Below are 21,582 nucleotides of genomic sequence, written 5' to 3'. Positions count from 1 at the left end.
ACTTTCTCAGCTTTTGGGAGTACACATCTCTTGTCAATTACTGGCAGCATTGATCAAATCAAATAAAATCAAATCAAATCAAAATCAAATCAAAACAAACTTTATTGTCCGTCGAGGATACCCAAGACAGAAATTTTTCTTTTGCTCACAAGGGCAGGCATACATACTCATACAGACACACACAGTTAGGAGTAAAGATACATTGTCATGGTAGGTTGGATCTCCATCAAATGGTCAATAAAATTCCAATACATTATATTTCTTGTATGTATTAATAAAAAAAATGTGTTGGCATTGCAGAATGCAACGAAAATGTCTGAACTGCATTTTCTTCATCCTCACTAGTACTAGTTTCTATGTCAACAACAGGCACTGTAATACGGTTATTAAGGATGTGTACTAGCAACCTTGAACTTCTCATGATTTCGCTTCGCCCATTTCACCTCCCGAGAGAATTCCCCCAGTTGTTGTTCACCCTTGTGTATATTCATCCCAGGGCAAATGTTTCCAATGCGTTACGGTGCATCGCAGATGTGACTCACAATCACGACTGATTTGTCCTGATGCTCCTAAGTTATATTAGGAGATTTCAATCACTGTGACCTAACATCGGTTCTTCAGACCTACGACCAGTATGTGACATGTCCTACTACCCTGAGTCAGACCACACTCGACCTTGTTTACGGAACTGTACCACGTGCGTACAGATCTCTACCCCTGCCCAGTCTGGGTGCGTCCTATTATCTGAGTGTGCATCTGGTACCCGTTTATAAACCTGTGTTCAGACAGATGCGCCGAACAATTCATTACACTAAATGCTGGACGACTGCAGACAGTTTTGCAAGCTTACAACAGTGCTTAGTGGTGCTTGATCCTGGTTCGCTTAAGATTTGCTTAAATTGCTTTAAAGCAAATTGCTTTAAAGAAGCTTTTAAACGTTGAGGATAATTTTCTTTTTGATTAAAACCTCTATCACTCCGAATAACACCTCACCTACAAGCAAGTTCTATACTCTTTTCTTTTTTTGTCTTTTTTTCATTCCTAGCGAGAACAGCCGAAGGCATGAGTCTAAAGGTTGTTCTGAGGGCAGCTGTTGTCAGCTCTCAATGTAAATGTAAAGTAGGTAGTCGTGTATATAAAAATAATGAAGACCTTGCATAGTTGGGTCGGTGTACATGAATAGAGTTTTCACAGCTGGAGGTCCCACGACAGGTAAGGATGGTCACCTGACAGAAAAAAATGCAGAACGAAATTTGAACGTTTTTGTGTTGCTGACGCCGTGTGAACGATCACATTTCACGTAGCAGACGTAAAGTCTTGTGTAAACAGTGCCCAGCACTCGAATGCAATGTAGTTCTCTTGGGAGGAGAACCAGTGAGGACAACTTGTTCAGGTCATAATTCCGAGGGAGCCATTTGTGTTCTGGAATATTAAATGGAAGATCGACTAAATCGTTGTGCATGCTCTGCTGTAAATCACGCACACTTAAAACTGACTTCTGACAAAGCAAACGGGAATGTTGAAGTCATATAAATTAACTGATTTATGCCAGAAATTTTCTCTCTCTCTGTGATAGATATAGGCACACGCTGTGGGGAAATAAAATCCTATTTTACTGAGTTTATAGTTGACAATTGCCATTCCGTACACAGTGCCGCAGCAACAATAGTTCGCACATTTCAGATTTTAACAGTTTATTTATTCACTTGGTGTAAGTATGAGGAAGTACAGATCTGTCAACTCACGTTAATTGTCTCCATTATAATTGTTTATCATTAGAAGGAGAGATAAAGACTATATATTACAGAGTTAAAAAAATAAAACGATCGTAACTATTGATGCTATCAAAAGCAGTACCGTATGTTTATTTGACATTTTAATCTTCTATCTTTTGAAACGCAGTGGATTACTGGTATGGATCGTGCCTTTTCTGGTTCGACACTTCGAAAGCCACGGCAGGGGAACTTCATGCGAGACCGCAGTGCACAGCTGTGTGTGTGCCTGTTGCTAGGCAACACAACTTTCCGCATGTCGCACATTGATATTCAGAAGCCTCGTTTTCGTTTTCAAGGGTGGAGCAGACGGCGCGAAACAATCGGCAAAGTTTTGAGCTCGAAGCCGCTGAGACACGCGTTTCTCTGTAGCGAAGAGAAAACGATATAGAAACCCTGACAGTGTGAGGAATACGTGCAAAGAGTAAGGACAACAATGACATATTTTAACGGGGAAGCTATGATTGATGTCAACATTGGATTCTCTTACTTTCAGAACTTCGCTTGGTGAACAGCAATCCTTCGAGCTTCTACTGTGTACAAGTGTATGTGAGTGTTGCGAACTGCGTCTATCTGCAGTTACTAAAAGTGTATTTTTTTCGTGTGTGCCTGTTTCCTGCTGAGATTTACTTCAAGAGAAGACTGATGAAATGAACTAAATGGATAAATACATTCCAGGAGTACGTAATGTTTCTACTTTGCGTGTCGTCTTTTACTTCTGCAGTTGACGGTAAGACATTGAGCCACTCGCATTCGGGTGTTTATAGAATAAGCGACAGACTCTCATAGATTACCATATTTCAACTCTGTGAGTTCAGAACATTTCCACGAATCATGTAGCGTCACAGATAGAGAAATGAATTAACGGTTATTATTCAACAAACTTTATATGGATAGAATTTGCAAGGTGGTGGGGTTAAATTGGGGTAAACTGGAGAAGCCGTTTATGAATTGACCATATATTATATATATTATAAAGTACTGCATTGCGAAGGTACGTGCGAATACAGCTATATATAGTCTGTTCAACAGATGAAAGATTCAGATTATTTTGTATACTTTGATAATACACTACATGTTATCGACTAACGTGACACGTACGTACACACACAAAATAACGTACGTGCGTGCTCGATCTCTCGCTCACATATACACTTACCCTCTCAATTTTTCCTCGCTCTTTTTCTCTCACGTACACACGCGTTTACAGGGATAATTTGGCCACACTTTCAAACAGCTAGCCTATCTCACGCTGACGTACAGACGCACGTACAAACAGGCGCATAGGGCAAGGGTAGATCGACCAGTTGGAGAAAAAAAAAAAAAGTGTGCTGTAAATAAAATTGGATCTAGTGTACCTACGAAGTGGAGATGTGCTGGATATTTTTGTTGTCATTTTTTCGCAGCACTGTTCAACTGTGGAACAGACTGTAACAGCAGCTGTTCCCCTTTCATACTAACTCGAGCACATGCAAGACATGTCCCGAAGGGGCCTATAGTAAGTATAGTATTTTCGATGAAGTGTCTTAATTATCCTCATTTATTATTTTTAACTGCAATAATTTCACAGTCGTCAAGAATGCCTCCCCCCTTCCCTCTCTCAAACACATGCTAGATGGAGCTGAATGGCCATAACTATAGATGCAGCTTTGATTAATAGGAAATTAAGTTTCTGTATTTTCTTCTTTTCTTTAGAAATCTTAGTCAAGAAACAAAATTAAGCATTGTAAATTAAAATAAATTAAAATATTTAAAATAAGACTTAAGACATTTGACAAATGTTGTTTTGTTTGACATTCTGTTGGCTTTCTAGCCAGCTTTCCCAGTTGGCACTGTGCCATATCCTTGTTCTATTTTTGCTGTTTGATCACCTGGATAGTGATCTTGCTGATTTGATTTTAGTGAGCTTTTTCATTCATAAATTTATTTTTCATCTTGTGTTCCTGCAGCTTTCCTGAAAACTGCAGGTCTTTCTTTCTTAATTAAGTGTAACTCAGACTGTTTACAAAAAAACTCTTTCAAGTATTAAATTACTGTCCTGTAACTGCAAAAAATTATTATTTTTTTAATTAAAGTTGCTTTAATAACAGTTTATTATGATCTTGTAGTAGGTCATTTACCTTTCTTATAATTAGGCGCAATTCTTTTGTTTTGAATGTTTTTGATGGATCATAAATGGAATTATCAGTGTTTCTTGCTCAATTTCAGGAAGAGAGACAAAACAGAGAAAAAAGTGAAAGAAGAAATAAAATCTATTATTCGTCAGATCACTGCAACAGTCACATTTCTGCCACTTCTGGAATCTCTCTGTAAGTTTTTCATTCATGCTGTTTCTGTGATTAAGTTTAGCTAAAACCTATGCTTAGCTGATCACATGATTTGTCATTAACATTGACCAGGGCTTCTGCTAAGGCTAAATTCTTCTTCAGATTTTTAAGGGGTCCCTGTTCTTCGCCCAAATTTGAAGGGGACCCCATTGATGAAAATTGAAGGGGTCCTCCGAACTTTTAATGCATACTGTATGCAATTTTTTGCGTAAGCAGAAGCCCTGATTGACTACTTTTTGTGCTAAAATTTTGTAAAATCAGTATTGCTTTACAGAAAAGCATAATCACTAACATGCTTTATCCTTCAGCTTTCTTTTTAACCACTCATTGTCCATTTTTTGCATTCTAAGCCAAAATATATATTTTAAATGTACATATTAAAACAGAAATGCTTATGTAATGTGATATGAGTGTGTGGTGGGGAGATCTTTGATCGTGACTCGTACAATTGCATCAACCCAACAGTGACAGACATGACGTGGTTTTATTTTGTAATGGAATTGTACTAACATTTTGTTGCTTTTATCCATCACTTTAACTAATAAGGATTTTTTAGTTCTTCTGGCTAATTGTTGAGTGTTGAAGATTGAATACTGCTGTGTAATGTGATGTGTCAATGTTATTCAACAGAGTTATAAGCAGTGTTTCCCTGCCAATCTCTTGACTTGGTTTTGCTTTTTTTCTGTTCAGGTACCTTTGACATTTTGGTTTATACAGACAAAGATGCCGAAGCACCATCTGCATGGGGTGAATCTGGTCCCCACTTTATCATAAATTCTGAAGAGGTGAGCCTCCATTCTTTCTCCACCACTATTCACAAAGTTGATGCTATGGTTGCCTTTAAAAAAACAGACTGAAGGAGGACCTTCTTTAAAGTGTTAAATGACTAATGTCAGAAGTGAAAAAATGTGTGCTTGAAAGGAGCACTACTTTGCTGCGACATCATGATCCTGTCATGATCCTGTAAAAGACTAACTGTTAAGTACTTTGGCATTGACTGGCCTGTTACCTTCTGGTCAAAATATGCGACTCATTTGTTATAAAGAAATGCAGATCGCAGAGCAGATTTTAATAATGCAAAAGTGCATTTGCAGAAGCCTTTAACAAGTAAATTTGTATTTGAGTAGATTTCTTGCTTTCACATTTCTTACAGCTAAAGATCAAATAATTTTGCTTTAGTTATTATTATTTATAAATAAAAGGTAATGTGTTGCAAAGTGGATTTTTGTATATTTCTACAAGGATTTACGTGTATATTAATTATTACACTATTTTGCCACTGATAGTTGCATTTAATTTATTATTTTACCATTCTTTTATTTGCAAAGATTACTTTAGTCATCAATTTTTTTTTCTCTTATTTACTTTTAATGTTCGTTTTCAATCAATTTACTTGGTATATAAACAACATTAATGGTTCAAGTTAAAGTCAAACTAGCTCATGAAAGTCACTAAAACATCATTCTGCATTGCAGTAAATTGTATATACTAAGCAATCACCACTTTTAGTTTATATTCAAAGAAGTTCTATGCTCTTTATCAGTGTGGTTATTTGAAGCTGTGCTCAGGTAGCAGAAAGGATAATAAGAAAAAGCTTGTATATCAGTGACACTTAAGATTGTATGAACGCATGTTGTAATTTTAAACTTATTATTGCGCATTTACTTGTTGGACTCTGTGATCAGAACAGAACAAATGGCTGGAAGAAAAAAAGAACAAATTTCTCGATGAAAATAAAATTTTCTTGCACGTTTTCTATAAAGATTTCATTAAAGTAAATGGATTTTTCTTTTGTCATTTGCATAAGATGGTAACATTATTAACTTACCATTTTTGGTATTTACAGCCTAGCTTAGCCTAGCATCTTGTCTTACTTTTTATTTCTTTTGTCATTCTATATTGTTGAACAATTAGTATTGTTTAATTTTACCATTTTTGCACTTTTTTCTCTGCTGCCTTTTGCTTTGAGTTTTCCATAAATTTCATTGGAAAACTTACTTATACAGTCACACATTATCCCTGATTGGTGGTTTTTTTTAAAATAATTTTTTACTGTCCTCAATGTGTTCCTAAATTTATTATTGTCGGTTCATGACGTGTTTGTATTTTTGGGTGTTTGATGCTTGAGAGTTGCAAAGGGGGACAGAATTTGTCACATTAAAGCCAACAGGTGTGACATCAAATTAACATTTATTGCCATGGCTGACAGAAACTGTCATTTTGTCAGATATTCCTACTACAAATACCCCTTTGATGGGATAAGAAAAACACAAGTGATCTTGTAAACTACATTTTACTGTGTGAAAGGATTTCTGTAACTCTGCACACAGAAAGCAGGAGTTAATGGTGACAGTAAGCTTGTACTTTAATAACAGCATGCATACTCAAAAGCAACCTGGACCCTGATGAAGATTTTTAAGTGTAATTTCAAGTCTAAAGAAAAGACGAACATTTTAGAATAAGTGGGCTTTTATATATATATATTCCTTAATAGTAGGCTGAACGTGCTCTACAAAAGCAATGCAAATACACAAAAGATACAAAATTTACAGAAACCAAAAGCATCAGCAAACATATATAAAGACAATAGCCTTCAATACAAGATAGAAAAACCTGCAGACAGCAGCAAAAGGACTGGCAGACAATGTGCTTTGAACCTAAGTTATAGTGCACACCAACTCAAAGATTTTAAGTGTATGTGTTAACGTATCTTTTAATGCCGACTGTGGAGCACATAGCCAATGTGCGCTTGTGGCAAAGACGAGTGTCACAGCGGTTGCATAAACATTATAGAAAATTGATGGAGTAAGGGGGTTGGGGCGTTAAGTCTATATTGCTGATATACAGATTCAAAATCTAAGCAGTGCAGAGATGTCTGTACAGACCACTACTTGACAAAGTGGTTCATAAAATAAAAGCAAGAGAAGTAGCGCAACAGAAATGAAGATATAAACAGTAGACACCAGAGGATGAAGAGACGGAGAACAGCCATTCCGCCAGTCGCGCGACTCCTGATGCCAAAGTACAGATCTGTGGCCTGAATAAAATCCCCATCAACATCTAATTGTTGATTTATTACGTCCTAAGTTTTATGTCACCATATGTTAATAATAATTTTAAAAAAAATTTACATGGCGTCTTTTGCCAGACTCATTCGCTTTACGTACAACAGATCTTAATTTTTAGATCTGTTTCATAGTTACTATATTTTTCAACAGTTGATTAAAAAAAATAATAATAAAAAAAAATAATGTGTATCCGTGAATCCTTTGTTTCGCAGTTTCGCTGATACCATCACCATAGTAACTAGTCGTCTGTACAGCGGCAGGTCGCTTGGCAATGACTTACTTGATGTTGTCATAGACCACGACGTCATTGCTTTCCCTGGAGCCGTGTATGTGTAGCTCGTTCTGCAACTCACATGGCAACCTCCAAATCTGTAAAATTACCGAAATATTCAATACGGCCAACAATTCTGGAAAAATATTGTCCGGCATGCACCAATGAGGGCTAAGTTCGAGTTTTTATATCAAGCCTCAGCGTATTGCCATATAAATAAGCAATTTTAAAAAAAACACCCCCATCTACCTTGTAGTTCTGTTACTAGGACAACAGCGTTACGCGGCAACGCTTACGCCAGTTTTGGGATGGATCTTTTGTATAAAAGGCCTGCGTTTAGCATGCTTGCTACCTTCATTTTGCTGACCGTCCACTGACTGCAACAAGCTCGGCAGATCCTGGCGATTGCGATGACCAAGTCAGCGACGACCATGTCGGCTCCAGGCAGCTCTACAGGACGGGGACAGAGGATGCGTCTTCGGCTGACAGTTTCCCAGGTGGTGAAAGCCATCAAGAAGCTCAGCAATCAACGCGGCTACACGCTCACCTCCATCCGCAAAAGCTTGTGCCGCGACGTTGGCAAGTTCTCCAATGACCAGATCAACTGGATGCTGCAACGAGCCATCCAAGCCGGACGGGTAAAGGAGATCATCGAAGACCGCTTCCGTCTGCCTCGCCACAGCCATCCGGCCTCGCACGTCTCGTCCCATGCGGCGACGCAGGCCTCCGCGAGCAGAGAGAGCAGGAGCCGTCCATCTGGTTCACACACTACGTCCGGGTCTAAACGGAGTCAAAAACCAAAATTCATCCTCCAGGTCATCCCGGATAAGCGTGTCAAACGAAACAGGCGTGTGCTACCGACAACCCAACCGTCTCGTCGCAACAACAGCAGACAGCGAGGGCAACAGAAGAAGGAGCAGCCTAAGCACAAGCATCTGCGGCAGTACCGGCGACGGCATTGCATGCATAAGGAGGCGGCCGCCGCCAGCGACGAGTCGTCAGCTGAGAACGACGAGAACGACTGCAACGTCGGCGCAGGTGACGGCGACGCCGACGATGCCAACGCCCCGCACAGTGAGGAGATGTCTGGTGCTGACGGCAGGGAGCAGATGGAAACACCGAGTGACATTGCCATTGCACCAGTGGCCGGACGTGAAGCCATTTAAGAATCCTCATGATGAGAGAAAAATTCGGCTTAAATCTTTCCCGATAATAAAATCATGTGATCTGATTTTGTTTTCTCACTGTTTGTTTGTTTTTTTTAATTTGAAGTTGCTGGGCATGTTTATTCGGCTTATTATTCGTTATTTTTCATTGAATAATTTGAGCAATAATAATTAATAATAATAAATAATAAAATAAATTAAATAATAAAATAAATAATAATTTTATCCCATCTGGTTCAGCAGCTTATTGTTCTTTAATTTTCTCACTTTCTCTCTCTCTCATCACGAATATCCTTGGCAGACGATTTTTTTTCCAGTTAACTGCTAAAACGAGGCATGATTCAAGAAAGCTTCCGACTTAGTCACATTCTTTGTTACGGCTCGCCGAGACTAACAGCGGATCACTTCATACGTCAGAATGAACCCACATAAAAGGTCGAGCTTATATAATTTGGGGTGAAGGTCACGTGTCTGTATGATCGTGTGTGTGCATATTATTATGACTGTTCATCGAGTGCATTACTTTTAATCGCTATAGGCAGTATAAGATATAACATATACTACTTTCTAATGTCTTCAAAGCAGGTCATTATTTTTACCATCACTGCCACTGCCAACGCCACCACCACCATGCACCTATTTGAATGAATCAATTATAGGTCCGTGGCTTTATAGACGCTTTGACAGTTTTGTAGGTAGTTTTATAGTAGGTGGGATTTTTTTTCTTCTAAAAGGCTGATAAGAAATTAATTAGATATGAGAAACTGAAGCTAGTATGAGCGACGAGTCACACTGTCCTTTGGACGGAAATTCGTAGTTTCTTGTCCATAAAAAAAAAAAAATGCTCGCAGGACCAAAATTAAAAAAAAAAATACATGTATGTGTTAATTGCCTGTTGCAAGGATGAACTAGCTGACCAAAATATGCAGCCTCGGTTACTAAAACCCCAGCAATTATACAGTTAATAATCGTATGCGACGCGATGTATGTCATATATAGAAGCATAGCTGACCTAAAAGATCAACACTTCTGTCAGATAACGACATCTATATCTCTGTTTATACATTCGATCGTCCATCAATGTAAACGCCTACATCTACTCGAAACACATAACGTTCAATCATGAATCGTTAGTGAATTGTTGATGTACCACCTTTAATGGTTGCAGCTCGATCACGTTCATATAACGTGGTTGCAGCGAGTTTGCTGTTTGCTTCACATGACGCAATATATAAGCAATAGATATAAGCTGTCGCTACCATGACGCACCAAGCTGTTTTGCTTGGCCACTAAGCATGCATTGTATCAAAGATAGTTAAATACTATTCAGTAAAAAGTATTCAATATTTTTAAGTGTTGTTGATCGAGTAATGGAGCATGCGTTGGACTGTGTTTGTTCTGCTCACGTGCTCCATCGTCATGTTTTCCAGACGGTAACAAAGATTACGTAACGACACCTGGATTGTTTAGCCCCAGGTAAAAAAAAAAAGTGTCCGTATTGATCAATCGTTTCGTACTCTGAGTCATCAAACACTTAAAAAAATGTTGTCAAATTGAAAATGTTGCCGAATCAGCAGTGACTTCTCAATACCAGGCCAGCAGGGTGACCTTAGAGAAAAAACGTTCATGTGATAACATATCGTCAGAAACAATTGTTCCTCGTATCTGTAACGGTGCCTGACATTTTGACTTAAAGTACTTGTTGTGAAGCTATATATAGTTGTGAACAGTCTCGTCAGAAAGCGTTATCACTAAGTATTCCTGTGTTTGTTTTTTGTCTATCACCGTCACTTTGCTGTTTAGCCGTTTCCCTCTCTCGCAAAAGACAGCACTCGTAAAGGGCATTTTTTTACGCTCATTACGACCCGTAGCAGCAACAGTAACATTTACATATAATGACCAACGCATACCAACGCGAACAAGTGTAAATTCTGGTAACCGCAGATTGCACTTCGCTAGAACTTTCTTACACCAGATTTGATATAGAAAGTTTTTCATAAACTTAACTTAGAAAGGAAAAAATACAAGTTGTCAACATTTTCTATCTTCTATTGTTGATCTCATTAATTAAGATTTTTTTATCTTGAATGTCCAGCCTCACTGGAAAGGAATCTTATTAAAGGGGATGGATGGGATGGTGATAAACACTGGGACCCCAAGCTGGTGAAGTTGAAGGGAGACCTTGACACAGCTGATCAAAGCAAGTGATAAAGTCGAGAGGTAGGACTCAATTTTTTTATATTTAATGTGTTATGGCTGATCAAGTGAAGATGGGAATGAGAGAGCGAAGCATGTGTCCGTCAGCAATCTGTGCCTGTCTCTGAAATAAAATAAATTCTTTTTTATTTTTCTTTGAAAGGACACTAGATCATCACACAACAATCCCAGATGTGTAGACCTCAAGCTAATAAACTCCTTTGTTTAAGCGCAATCTTTGTCGAATCAAACATAGAAATAGTATAAAACATAAATAACAAGAAAGGGGAAACTAAATCAAGAATCGAGCCTACCACTTGACGACATAAGATTGATCCCATGTGGTAATTGAGTTACATTCCATTACAAGAGAATTGCTGCCGACTGTGCTGCTAACTAAAATTAATCGTTTACACTAGAGTCTGTTTCGTTGACCTCTCTTGAACTTTGTGCATTATTTTCAGTCCGTCTTGATGCAGTAATAATAATAAAAAATCTGTTACAGAGCAAAATATCTGAGAATACTTAAAACACGCAGCTGCACAGGTAAAATTTCTTATTATGCGAAAGAATTACGAAATAAGTTAGAACATAACGTTAAATTCGATGAGATGGAAATGGCTATACATGCCTTGAAAAAAAAATCTCCAAAACAAGACAAAAACCAAAAAACTTCCCAACAGACGGCGTTTTCATTTACGTCTCTACATACTGACTAACTGGAGGGGCCGTTGCCTGACTTGACCGTCTTGAGTGGTCAGCGATCGAGAAAGGGTGTGAAAGGGCGCGCACTGACTCAACTCTATGTGGTCAACGAACTGCCCCTTAAAATCGGTGACCCAGTAAAACAAAGATACAACAGTTTGAACTCCCCCCTACACACACACACGCAAGGCAGGTCGAACAAAGTGGTGCAAGGTGAAACCAGACATGCATAATGCTTATCGCGAGATTGAGTGGAACGGGACGGTATAAAAAGCGAGGAGTGACACCAGACACCAGACACCCCAGAAGAGCCGGTCAGAGGTAGCCATGTATTCCTCATGGTCAGTCGTCTTCTCGTTGCTGGGCTCTCTCTGTCTGCCGACAGTTTTGGCGGTGAGGTACGATCCCAACTGGGCTTCTCTGGACTCCAGACCGCTGCCCGCCTGGTATGACGACAGCAAGATTGGCATCTTCCTGCACTGGGGTGTCTTCTCTGTACCCAGCTACCAGAGCGAATGGTTCTGGTGGTCGTGGCAAGGCTCCAAGAGCCAAGCGGCTGTCGACTTCATGACCAAGAACTACAAACCTGACTTCACCTACGCTGACTTTGCTGCTGACTTCACCGCCGAATTTTACGATCCCTCTCGTTGGGCTGACATCTTCAAGGCTTCGGGTGCAAAGTAAGAGTTATCTTATCCCTAAATATGCTCTGTCTTTAGAGCTTTTCAGTTATTAGGTATTTTCTTTACCACCTCTCTGTTCTCTCTAGCCCTGATTGTAAATAAATGGAAAAATGGCGATGACTCTTTTTTTATTCTTTTACGCAACAATCGCTCCCTCCCACCACACATACACACTTCATCAGTTCCTTTTTTGTTTGTTTCTTTGTGTTTGTTTTTGAGACTACTGGGGAAAAGTGTACCTGTATATGCATTTTCTCTTTTAAACACCAAACACATATGACTAAAGCTTGTATTAGAGAAGAATGTGCCATTTCTTGTTAGGATGAGGAAGGGGAGGACTTGTAGATGATGGGTGTGTATGTGTGGGGTGGGTGGGAAATAAACTGCCACATAATAAATATCTGCAGGTGAGAAACCTTTTTTTATACGAATATATATATTATTTCAACAGCTTCGATATTTTTTTCAAAATAAAGAATATCATTTTACATTGCAGATACGTCGTTCTAACGTCCAAGCACCATGAAGGGTTTACTAACTGGCCATCAAAATACTCGTGGAACTGGAATGCAATGGACGTTGGACCCAACCGGGACCTCGTTGGTAAGAACGACTGCATGTATTACTAAACTCGTGAGACTAATCTGCAGTATAATGCATTTTGTTTTCTTATATTTGATAATATGATTACAAGTTAATTTCCTCATACTTGAGCACATAGCTGCTTCTGTTTTGAGGTGAAAGGGCACCAAATGGTAACATGCACAAAGCTGTAGCCATTAATCCAGAAATTTAAATTAAAGCGGAATTTAAATTTTTTCAGTGTCGTAATAGAGCTTAACATCCGATTTTATTTCAAAGTAAACCGTCTGTTCTAAATGTCTATTTTAACCATTTTTTCCTCTATCGGAAAATTTATTTTCCTACGCTGTATATTTATAACAAGGTGATCTTGCCAACGCCATCAGATCAAAGACTGATATCCATTTTGGCGTTTACCACTCCCTTTTTGAATGGTTCAACCCACTGTACCTTCAGGATGTCAAGAACAACTACACAACTCAGGACTTTGTTGCCGTAAGTCGTTGTTAAGCCAAACTTAGTTTTGTTAACTGTTAGCTTTTTATATCATTAATGCGATATAACGGCCAAATATACACAATACAATACACACAATGCAACTTTAATAAAATATTTTACTTTTAACCTCTTAAAAAGTTTATTTATCTACTCTTTCCCTCCCATAATCGTTGCTAAGTGTTAGCATTCGTTTGTTTTTTTTACAAGGGATTTGTGGGGAAGGGGTCACGTACGCGTTTGCTATGTTGGCACTCGCACAACTCCACTGGGAAAAGGTCGACTGGTAACAGAGCTAATGTTGTGTAAAGAGGAAGGGATAGTTTAAGTATTTTTTATAGGTTTCGCAATCATGCGGGGCGTAAAATGTGACACATGTTATCTGCGAACCCTTCAGCATGTCATTCACCAAAGACCTAATAATGCCGCGGGATGCAAGGCCGTTAGTGCCTCTCAAGACCAGCGAAAAGAATGACTGGGCGAGTTTTGTAGAAGTAAGATAAGACTCGAGGAAGGTAAATACACAACGGCTTTTATAATCCAGTAAGTGGTCAGATGTCACAAGCTCACCTTCTGAAACTTCTCCTGTTGCCTGCAGACCAAGACATTGCCAGAGCTGTACGAACTGGTGAACACTTACAAGCCTGACGTCGTGTGGTCTGACGGCGACTGGATGGTCGATGACACCTACTGGAACGCCACACACTTTCTTGCTTGGCTGTACAACGACAGGTAGCTATCAATGATAACCCCTTTGTTGTGGTTAAGAATTTTTTTAGTCGACTGAGTCATCTTCTACAGTCATTCCTTAATACTGAAAAGAAATGTATTGGAATTGATTGAAATCTTCCAGAAGTAAAATGTCTCCGGTCACTATGGATATTGTCTCTTTTAGCATATCGAGTTGGATATTTTATGGGTTTCAAACACACATATGTTTTAAACTATTGTTTAATAAGGCTTCCTTGTCAACAGCCCCGTGAAAGACACAGTCGTTGTGAACGACCGATGGGGAAAAAATATTCGGTGTCATCATGGAGGATTCTGGAACTGTGACGACAGATTTGTCCCAGGTAAATCATCTCAAATGTTAAGTCGTTTACTCCGTCTTTTATTAAGCTAAAAAAGCAATTTACTTACACTTGTTTTGTTTTAGTGGGGATAGCGGTCGACCTTCCGTTCAAGCGCTTTGCCACACCGAAACTGGGTGGAGCTTTAAATTTAGTCACCTGACTTTACAAGCCCCGGGTTTCGTTTTAACATAAACAACCATTGAAAAATTAAAAGCGGCCCGTTCACGGCAAACTCCACGCCCTACGCTCTGTTGAGCTGTCTGTAATTATAAACAGCTCTGAAAAAAAAAATTGGGCTAACCGTAAAGTGACCGTTGATAGGGATGGACCATATCTTTTTCCATTCCTTCATATGTCCACAATCTATGTATCTATTCATCTTCATGCATCATGTTGCACATAAGGCCTCAACCAGAGTCCGCCACCGATGTCGATCGGCTGAAACCCGCCCACTCCAAGTGACCCTAACCGTATGTCCAGCCCTTTCCTTTCATCTCATTTCCACCGTTCTTCTCCAAGTTTCCTTTGGGTGGCCTCGTTTTCTTCAGTTCTTCGGTGGAATTATTCGTTGGTGATGGTATTTGGCCAAAACATGTTAAGTATGCGCCTGAGGCATCTGTTTTGGAAGACGTCAAGTCTGTTCCTGATGGTTTTTCTGCACTTTCTTTTTATCTTTTACATTTGATTGTTGTTTATTATTATTATTTTTTTTTTGTAACATATGGACCCGGTAAGGGTGAAGTCCCCTCTTATAGCTCTTAAAATGAAGGTTTAACTTTGAAAATTTTTTGTGTGCTCTGTATTCCAAATTATGAAATTTAACGCTATAGGAGGTGACTGTCTTAATTTGACCCGTTTTAGGCAAACTTGTCAACCATAAATGGGAAAACTCGATGACTCTTGACAAGTACTCGTGGGGTTTCCGACGGGATGCTCAGCTTTCAGACATTTACAGCATGGATGAGTTTATTGCCCTTTTGGTCAGGACGATCAGGTAAAGGATACAAGGATAAATGACACAACCACCACCAACATTTATCATTTGTTTTATTTTTGTTTAAAACCTTTGTTTTTTAAGCTTTAAGTCAGATATTAGTGTGAATTGTCAGTTATCTCAAGCTTAGAGAGACGTACATTCATACTCTGAAGGTTTTCGTGTTAATGCTACACGTTCCAAATAAAAAAAAAAAACCGTTTCAGGTCTGCTGTTGCGACTTTCATCTGAACCATTATCCTGTTTACTACATATTTGTCATCTTTACCATGAAATACTTTTTTTCCAAAGTTGTAGGTAATTTTGCGAGTTCTGTATGTACGCTGACCTGTGTGTCCTTGCAGTCTGGGCGGTAACCTCCTGGTGAATGTCGGCCCCACGAAGTACGGCGTTATCTCCCCTATCTACGAGGAACGACTCACTCAGATGGGACGATGGCTTCAGGTCAACGGAGAAGCCATCTATGGCACTCGGCCTTGGAAATACCAGAATGATACTGCCAACTCGGACGTATGGTATGTCTTAACGATTGATTCTATGGAATTTCTTTAGCTGAATCTATCTTTAAAAATTGATTGATTTAAGAAGTAAAATTAATCTGTTACTCGGAAACGTTTTATTACATTGTGTAACAGTGTGTTTTCTCAAGTAGTGAACTTTAGCCCAAGAAGTTTCACTGTATAAACCCGCTTTCAAAATGTCACCATACGTTATACCCCTTTCAAATCTTATAGTACGGCATTTAGGTCTTAACATAACTTCAAGGTGACGTTATACAAGTAGCCATCGATGTTATATATTATATTGTGGAAATGCTGTTGCAGGTACACGTCAAAACTCACGTTAATTGTCTCCATTAATTGTTTATCATTAGAAGGAGAGATAAAGAATATAATTACATAGTTAAAAAATGAAACGATCGTAACTATAGATGCTATCAAAAGCAGTACCGTATGTTGATTTGAAATTTTAATCTTCTATCTTTTGAAACGCAGTGGTTTACTGGTAAGGATCGTGCCTTTTCTGGTTCGACACATCGAAAGCCACGGCAGGGGAACTTCATGCGAGACCGCAGTGCACAGCTGTGTGTGTGTGCATGTTGCTAGGCAACACAACTTTCCGCATGTCGCACATTGATATTCAGAAGCCTCGTTTTCGCTTTCAAGGGTGAAGAGACGGCGCGAAACAATCGGCAAAGTTATGAGCTCGAAGCCGCTGAGACACGTTTCACTGTAGCGAAGAGAAAACGATATAGAAACCCTGACAGTGTGAGGAATACGTGCAAAGACTAAGGACAACAATGACATATTTTACTTTCAGAACTTCGCGTGGTGAACAGCAAGCCTTCTGCTTCCCCTATAGTAGATCTACTGTATACAAGTGTATGTGAGTGTTGCGAACTGCGTCTATCTGCAGAGTTACTAAAAGTGTAATTTTTTCGTGTGTGCCTGTTTCCTGCTGAGATTTACTCCAAGAGAAGACTGATGAAATGAACTAAATGGATAAATACATTCCAGGAGTACTGTTTCTACTTTGCGTGTCGTCTTTTACTTTTGCAGTTGACGGTAAGACATTATATATATATCGAGCCACTCGCATTCGGGTGTTTATAGAATTAGCGACGGACTCTCATAGATTACCATATTTCAACTCTGTGAGTTCAGAACATTTCCACGAATCATGTAGCGTCACAGATAGAGAAATGAATTAACGGTTATTATTCAACAAACTTTATATGGATAGAATTTGCAAGGTGGTGGGGTTAAATTGGGGTAAACTGGAGAAGCCGTTTATGAATTGACCATATATTATATATATTATAAAGTACTGCATTGCGAAGGTACGTGCGAATACAGCTATATATAGTCTGTTCAACAGATGAAAGATTCAGATTATTTTGTATACTTTGATAATACACTACATGTTATCGACTAACGTGACACGTACGTAACACACAAAATAACGTACGTGCGTGCTCGATCTCTCGCTCACATATACACTTACCCTCTCAATTTTTCCTCGCTCTTTTTCTCTCACGTACACACGCGTTTACAGGGATAATTTGGCCACACTTTCAAACAGCTAGCCTATCTCACGCTGACGTACAGACGCACGTACAAACAGGCGCATAGGGCAGGGTAGATCGACCAGTTGGAGAAAAAAAAAATAAGTGTGCTGTAAATAAAATTGGATCTAGTGTACCTACGAAGTGGAGATCTGTGCTGGATATTTTTGTTGTCATTTTTTCGCAGCACTGTGCAACTGTGGAACTAACTCAAGCACATGCCAGACATGTCCCGAAGGGGCCTATAGTAAGTATAGTATTTTCGATGAAGTGTCTTAATTATCCTCGTTTATTATTTTTAACTGCAATAATTTCACAGTCGTCAAGAATGCCTCCCCCCTTCTCTCTCTCTCTCTCTCGCACACACATGCTAGATGGAGCTGAATGGCCATAACTATAGATGCAGCTTTGATTAATCGGAAATTAAGTTTCAGTATTTTCTTCTTTTCTTTAGAAATCTTAGTCAAGAAACAAAATGAAGCATTGTAAATTAAAATAAATTAAAATATTTAAAATAAGACTTAAGACATTTGACAAATGTTGTTTTGTTTGACATTCTGTTGGCTTTCTAGCCAGCTTTCCCAGTTGGCACTGTGCCATATCCTTGTTCTATTTTTGCTGTTTGATCACCTGGATAGTGATCATGCTGATTTGATTTTAGTGAGCTTTTTCATTCATAAATTTATTTTTCATCTTGTGTTCCTGCAGATTTTTCTTGAAAACTGCAGGTCTTTCTTTCTTAATTGAGTGTAACTCAGACTGTTTACAAACAAACTCTTTCAAGTATTAAATTACTGTCCTGTAACTGCAAAAAATTATTATTTTTTTAATTAAAGTTGCTTTATTAACAGTTTATTATGATCTTGTTGTAGGTCATTTACCTTTCTTATAATTAGGCACAATTCTTTTGTTTTGAATGTTTTTGATGGATCATAAATGGAATAATCAGTGTTTCTTGCTCAATTTCAGACAAAACAGAGAAAAAAGTTAAAGAAGAAATAAAATCTATTATTCATCAGATCACTGCAACAGTCACATTTCTGCCACTTCTGGAATCTCTCTGTAAGTTTTTCATTCATGCTGTTTCTGTGATTAAGTTTAGCTAAAATCTATGCTTAGCTGATCACATGATTTGTCAGAGCCATTAACATTGACTACTTTTTGTGTTAAAATTTTGTAAAATCAGTATTGCTTTACATAAAAGCATAATCACTGACATGCTTTATCCTTCAGCTTTCTTTTTAACCACTCATTGTCCATTTTTTGCATTCTAAGCCAAAATATATATATATTTTAAATGTACGTAGTAAAACAGAAGTGCTTATGTAATGTGATATGAGTGTGTGGTGGGGAGATCTTTGATCGTGACTTGTACAATTGCATCAACCCAACAGTGACAGACATGATGTGGTTTTATTTTGTAATGGAATCATACTAACATTTTGTTGCTTTTATCCATCACTTTAACTAATAAGGATTTTTTAGTTCTTCTGGCTAATTGTTGAGTGTTGAAGATTGAATACTGCTGTGTAATGTGATGTGTCAATGTTATTCAACAGAGTTATAAGCAGTGTTTCCCTGCCAATCTCTTGACTTGGTTTTGCTTTTTTTCTGTTCAGGTACCTTGACATTTTGGTTTATACAGACAAAGATGCCGAAGCACCATCTGCATGGGTGAATCTGGTCCCCACTTTATCATATAATTTCTGAAGAGGTGAGCCTCCGTTCTTTCTCCACCACTATTCACAAAGTTGATGCTATGGTTGCCTTTAGAAAAACAGACTGAAGGAGGACCTTCTTTAAAGTGTTAAATGACTAATGTCAGAAGTGAAAAAATGTGTGCTTGAAAGGAGCACTACTTTGCTGCGACATCATGATCCTGTCATGATCCTGTAAAAGACTAACTGTTAAGTACTTTGGCATTGACTGGCCTGTTACCTTATGGTCAAAATATGCGACTCATTTGTTATAAAGAAATGCAGATCGCAGAGCAGATTTTAATAATGCAAAAGTGCATTTGCAGAAGCCTTTAACAAGTAAATTTGTATTTGAGTAGATTTCTTGCTTTCACATTTTTTACAGCTAAAGATCAAATAATTTTGCTTTAGTTATTTTTATTTTTTTTTCTCAAGTTTTTATTTTCTCCATCAATAATGTATCTTATAATATGAAACACAAAACATTACACAAAAGTTGCTTTGTATCAGAAATTCACAGGCAAAAATTGACCTATAAATGTTATAAAACAAAAAACAAGAAAAAAAAACAAAAAACAAAAAAAAAAAAAAGGTACTGCAAAAATGTGTTTAGGACTGAACACTGTGCATCTATACAGCATTCAAAAAGAAGGGTGAGCATGCACACACAAAAGAGCATAGACAGAGACTGAGAAACATGTAAAAGGAGTAAACTGTATCAAACTGTTCTGCAGCCCACAGAGATAAGCACTCCCGTTTGAAGTATCAACCAGTAGGAGAGATTAAATGTTTCCCCAAGAAAGCATAATGCCAATACTGTCCAATAACATGTGGCAACCACATGATTACAACTGGCAAAATTTGGGCAGTACTCATAGGTTTCATTCACAATTTGACCATTTCCCAAACTCAGAAAATATCCATATAAAAAATATTCACACAAGAAAAACTCTGGAAATGGCATATTAAATGACCCATCTTAGTTACCACCAAAAATAACTTAAACAAAATGTTAGTCACTGAAAGTTTGACATGAAATATTTTTTTCATTCCAAAAGTTTGCATATGTAGCATCACTACTAAACAGACTTCTTAGTCCTGTTTGCCCCCACTGGAGCATAGGACTGCAAACAAATCAATAAACAGTACCCACATAAATAACATATCAATAAAAACAATTAGAAGTTGCACAGTAATTGACGTGATAATTGGTAGAACATGGAGGAAATAATGTCTGTTTAACATTTAATTATTTTTCTCTGAACCTCCCAGATGTTTGTTTGTTGAGAGAAAATAGGACTTTTAAAACTAAATGCAGAACAAATTAAATATATTTTACTTTTCTTGTTTTACCCAGTCCTTTAGTTATTATTATTTATAAATAAAAGGTAATGTGTTGCAAAGTGGATTTTTGTATATTTCTACAAGGATTTACGTGTATATTAATTATTACACTATTTTGCCACTGATAGTTGCATTTAATTTATTATTTTTCCATTCTTTTATTGCAAAGATTACTTCAGTCATCTATTTTTTTTTCTCTTATTTACTTTTAATGTTCATTTTCAATCCATTTACTTGGTATATAAACAACATTGATGGTTCAAGTTAAAGTCAAACTAGCTCATGAAAGTCACTGAAACATCATTCTGCATTGCAGTAAATTGTATATACTAAGCAATCACCACTTTTAGTTTATATTCAAAGAAGTTCTATGCTCTTTATCAGTGTGGTTATTTGAAGCTGTGCTCAGGTAGCAGAAAGGATAATAGGAAAAAGCTTGTACATCAATGACACTTAAGATTGTATGAACATATGTTGTAATATTAAACTTATTATTGCGCATTTACTTGTTGGACTCTGTGATCAGAACAGAACAAATGGCTGGGAGAAAAAAAGAACAAATTTCTCGATGAAAATAAAATTTTCTTGCACGTTTTCTATAAAGATTTCATTAAAGTAAATGGATTTTTCTTTTGTCATTTGCATAAGATGGTAACATTATTAACTTATCATTTTTGGTATTTACAGCCTAGCTTAGCCTAGCATCTTGTCTTACTTTTTATTTCTTTTGTCATTCTATATTGTTGAACAATTAGTATTGTTTAATTTTACCATTTTTGCACTTTTTTCTCTGCTGCCTTTTGCTTTGAGTTTTCCATAAATTTCATTGGAAAACCTACTTATACAGTCACACATTATCCCTGATTGGTGGGGTTTTTTAAAATAATTTTTTACTGTCCTCAATGTGTTCCTAAATTTATTATTGTCGGTTCATGATGTGTTTGTATTGTTGGGTGTTAGATGCTTGAGAGTTGCAAAGGGGAGAGAATTTGTCACATTAAAGCCAACAGGTGTGACATCAAATTAACATTTATTGCCATGGCTGACAGAAACTGTCATTTTGTCAGATATTCCTACTACAAATACCCCTTTGATGGGATAAGAAAAACACAAGTGATCTTGTAAACTACATTTTACTGTGTGA

At 37.8% G+C, this 21,582-nt stretch overlaps 1 protein-coding gene across 1 annotated transcript; it reads left to right on the top strand.

The window, feature by feature from the left end:
* The first annotated feature begins 1,908 nt into the window (after positions 1 to 1,908).
* On the top strand, positions 1,909 to 16,235 carry LOC112561072 (alpha-L-fucosidase-like). The gene is made up of 12 exons (XM_025233280.1): positions 1,909 to 2,502; positions 3,179 to 3,270; positions 3,981 to 4,081; positions 4,790 to 4,884; positions 10,700 to 12,185; positions 12,685 to 12,791; positions 13,135 to 13,265; positions 13,864 to 13,997; positions 14,241 to 14,338; positions 15,200 to 15,332; positions 15,677 to 15,847; positions 16,157 to 16,235. The coding sequence occupies exons 5-12, from the start codon at positions 11,833 to 11,835 to the stop codon at positions 16,233 to 16,235; spliced, it is 1,206 nt and encodes a 401-aa protein (XP_025089065.1). The 5' UTR covers positions 1,909 to 2,502; positions 3,179 to 3,270; positions 3,981 to 4,081; positions 4,790 to 4,884; positions 10,700 to 11,832.
* The last annotated feature ends 5,347 nt before the right edge of the window (positions 16,236 to 21,582 follow it).

The sequence above is a fragment of the Pomacea canaliculata genome, linkage group LG1 (assembly GCF_003073045.1).
Source record: "Pomacea canaliculata isolate SZHN2017 linkage group LG1, ASM307304v1, whole genome shotgun sequence".
NCBI lineage: Eukaryota > Metazoa > Mollusca > Gastropoda > Architaenioglossa > Ampullariidae > Pomacea > Pomacea canaliculata.
Note: the sequence above shows the minus strand (reverse complement) of the source record. Positions and strands in the feature narration are given on the sequence as shown.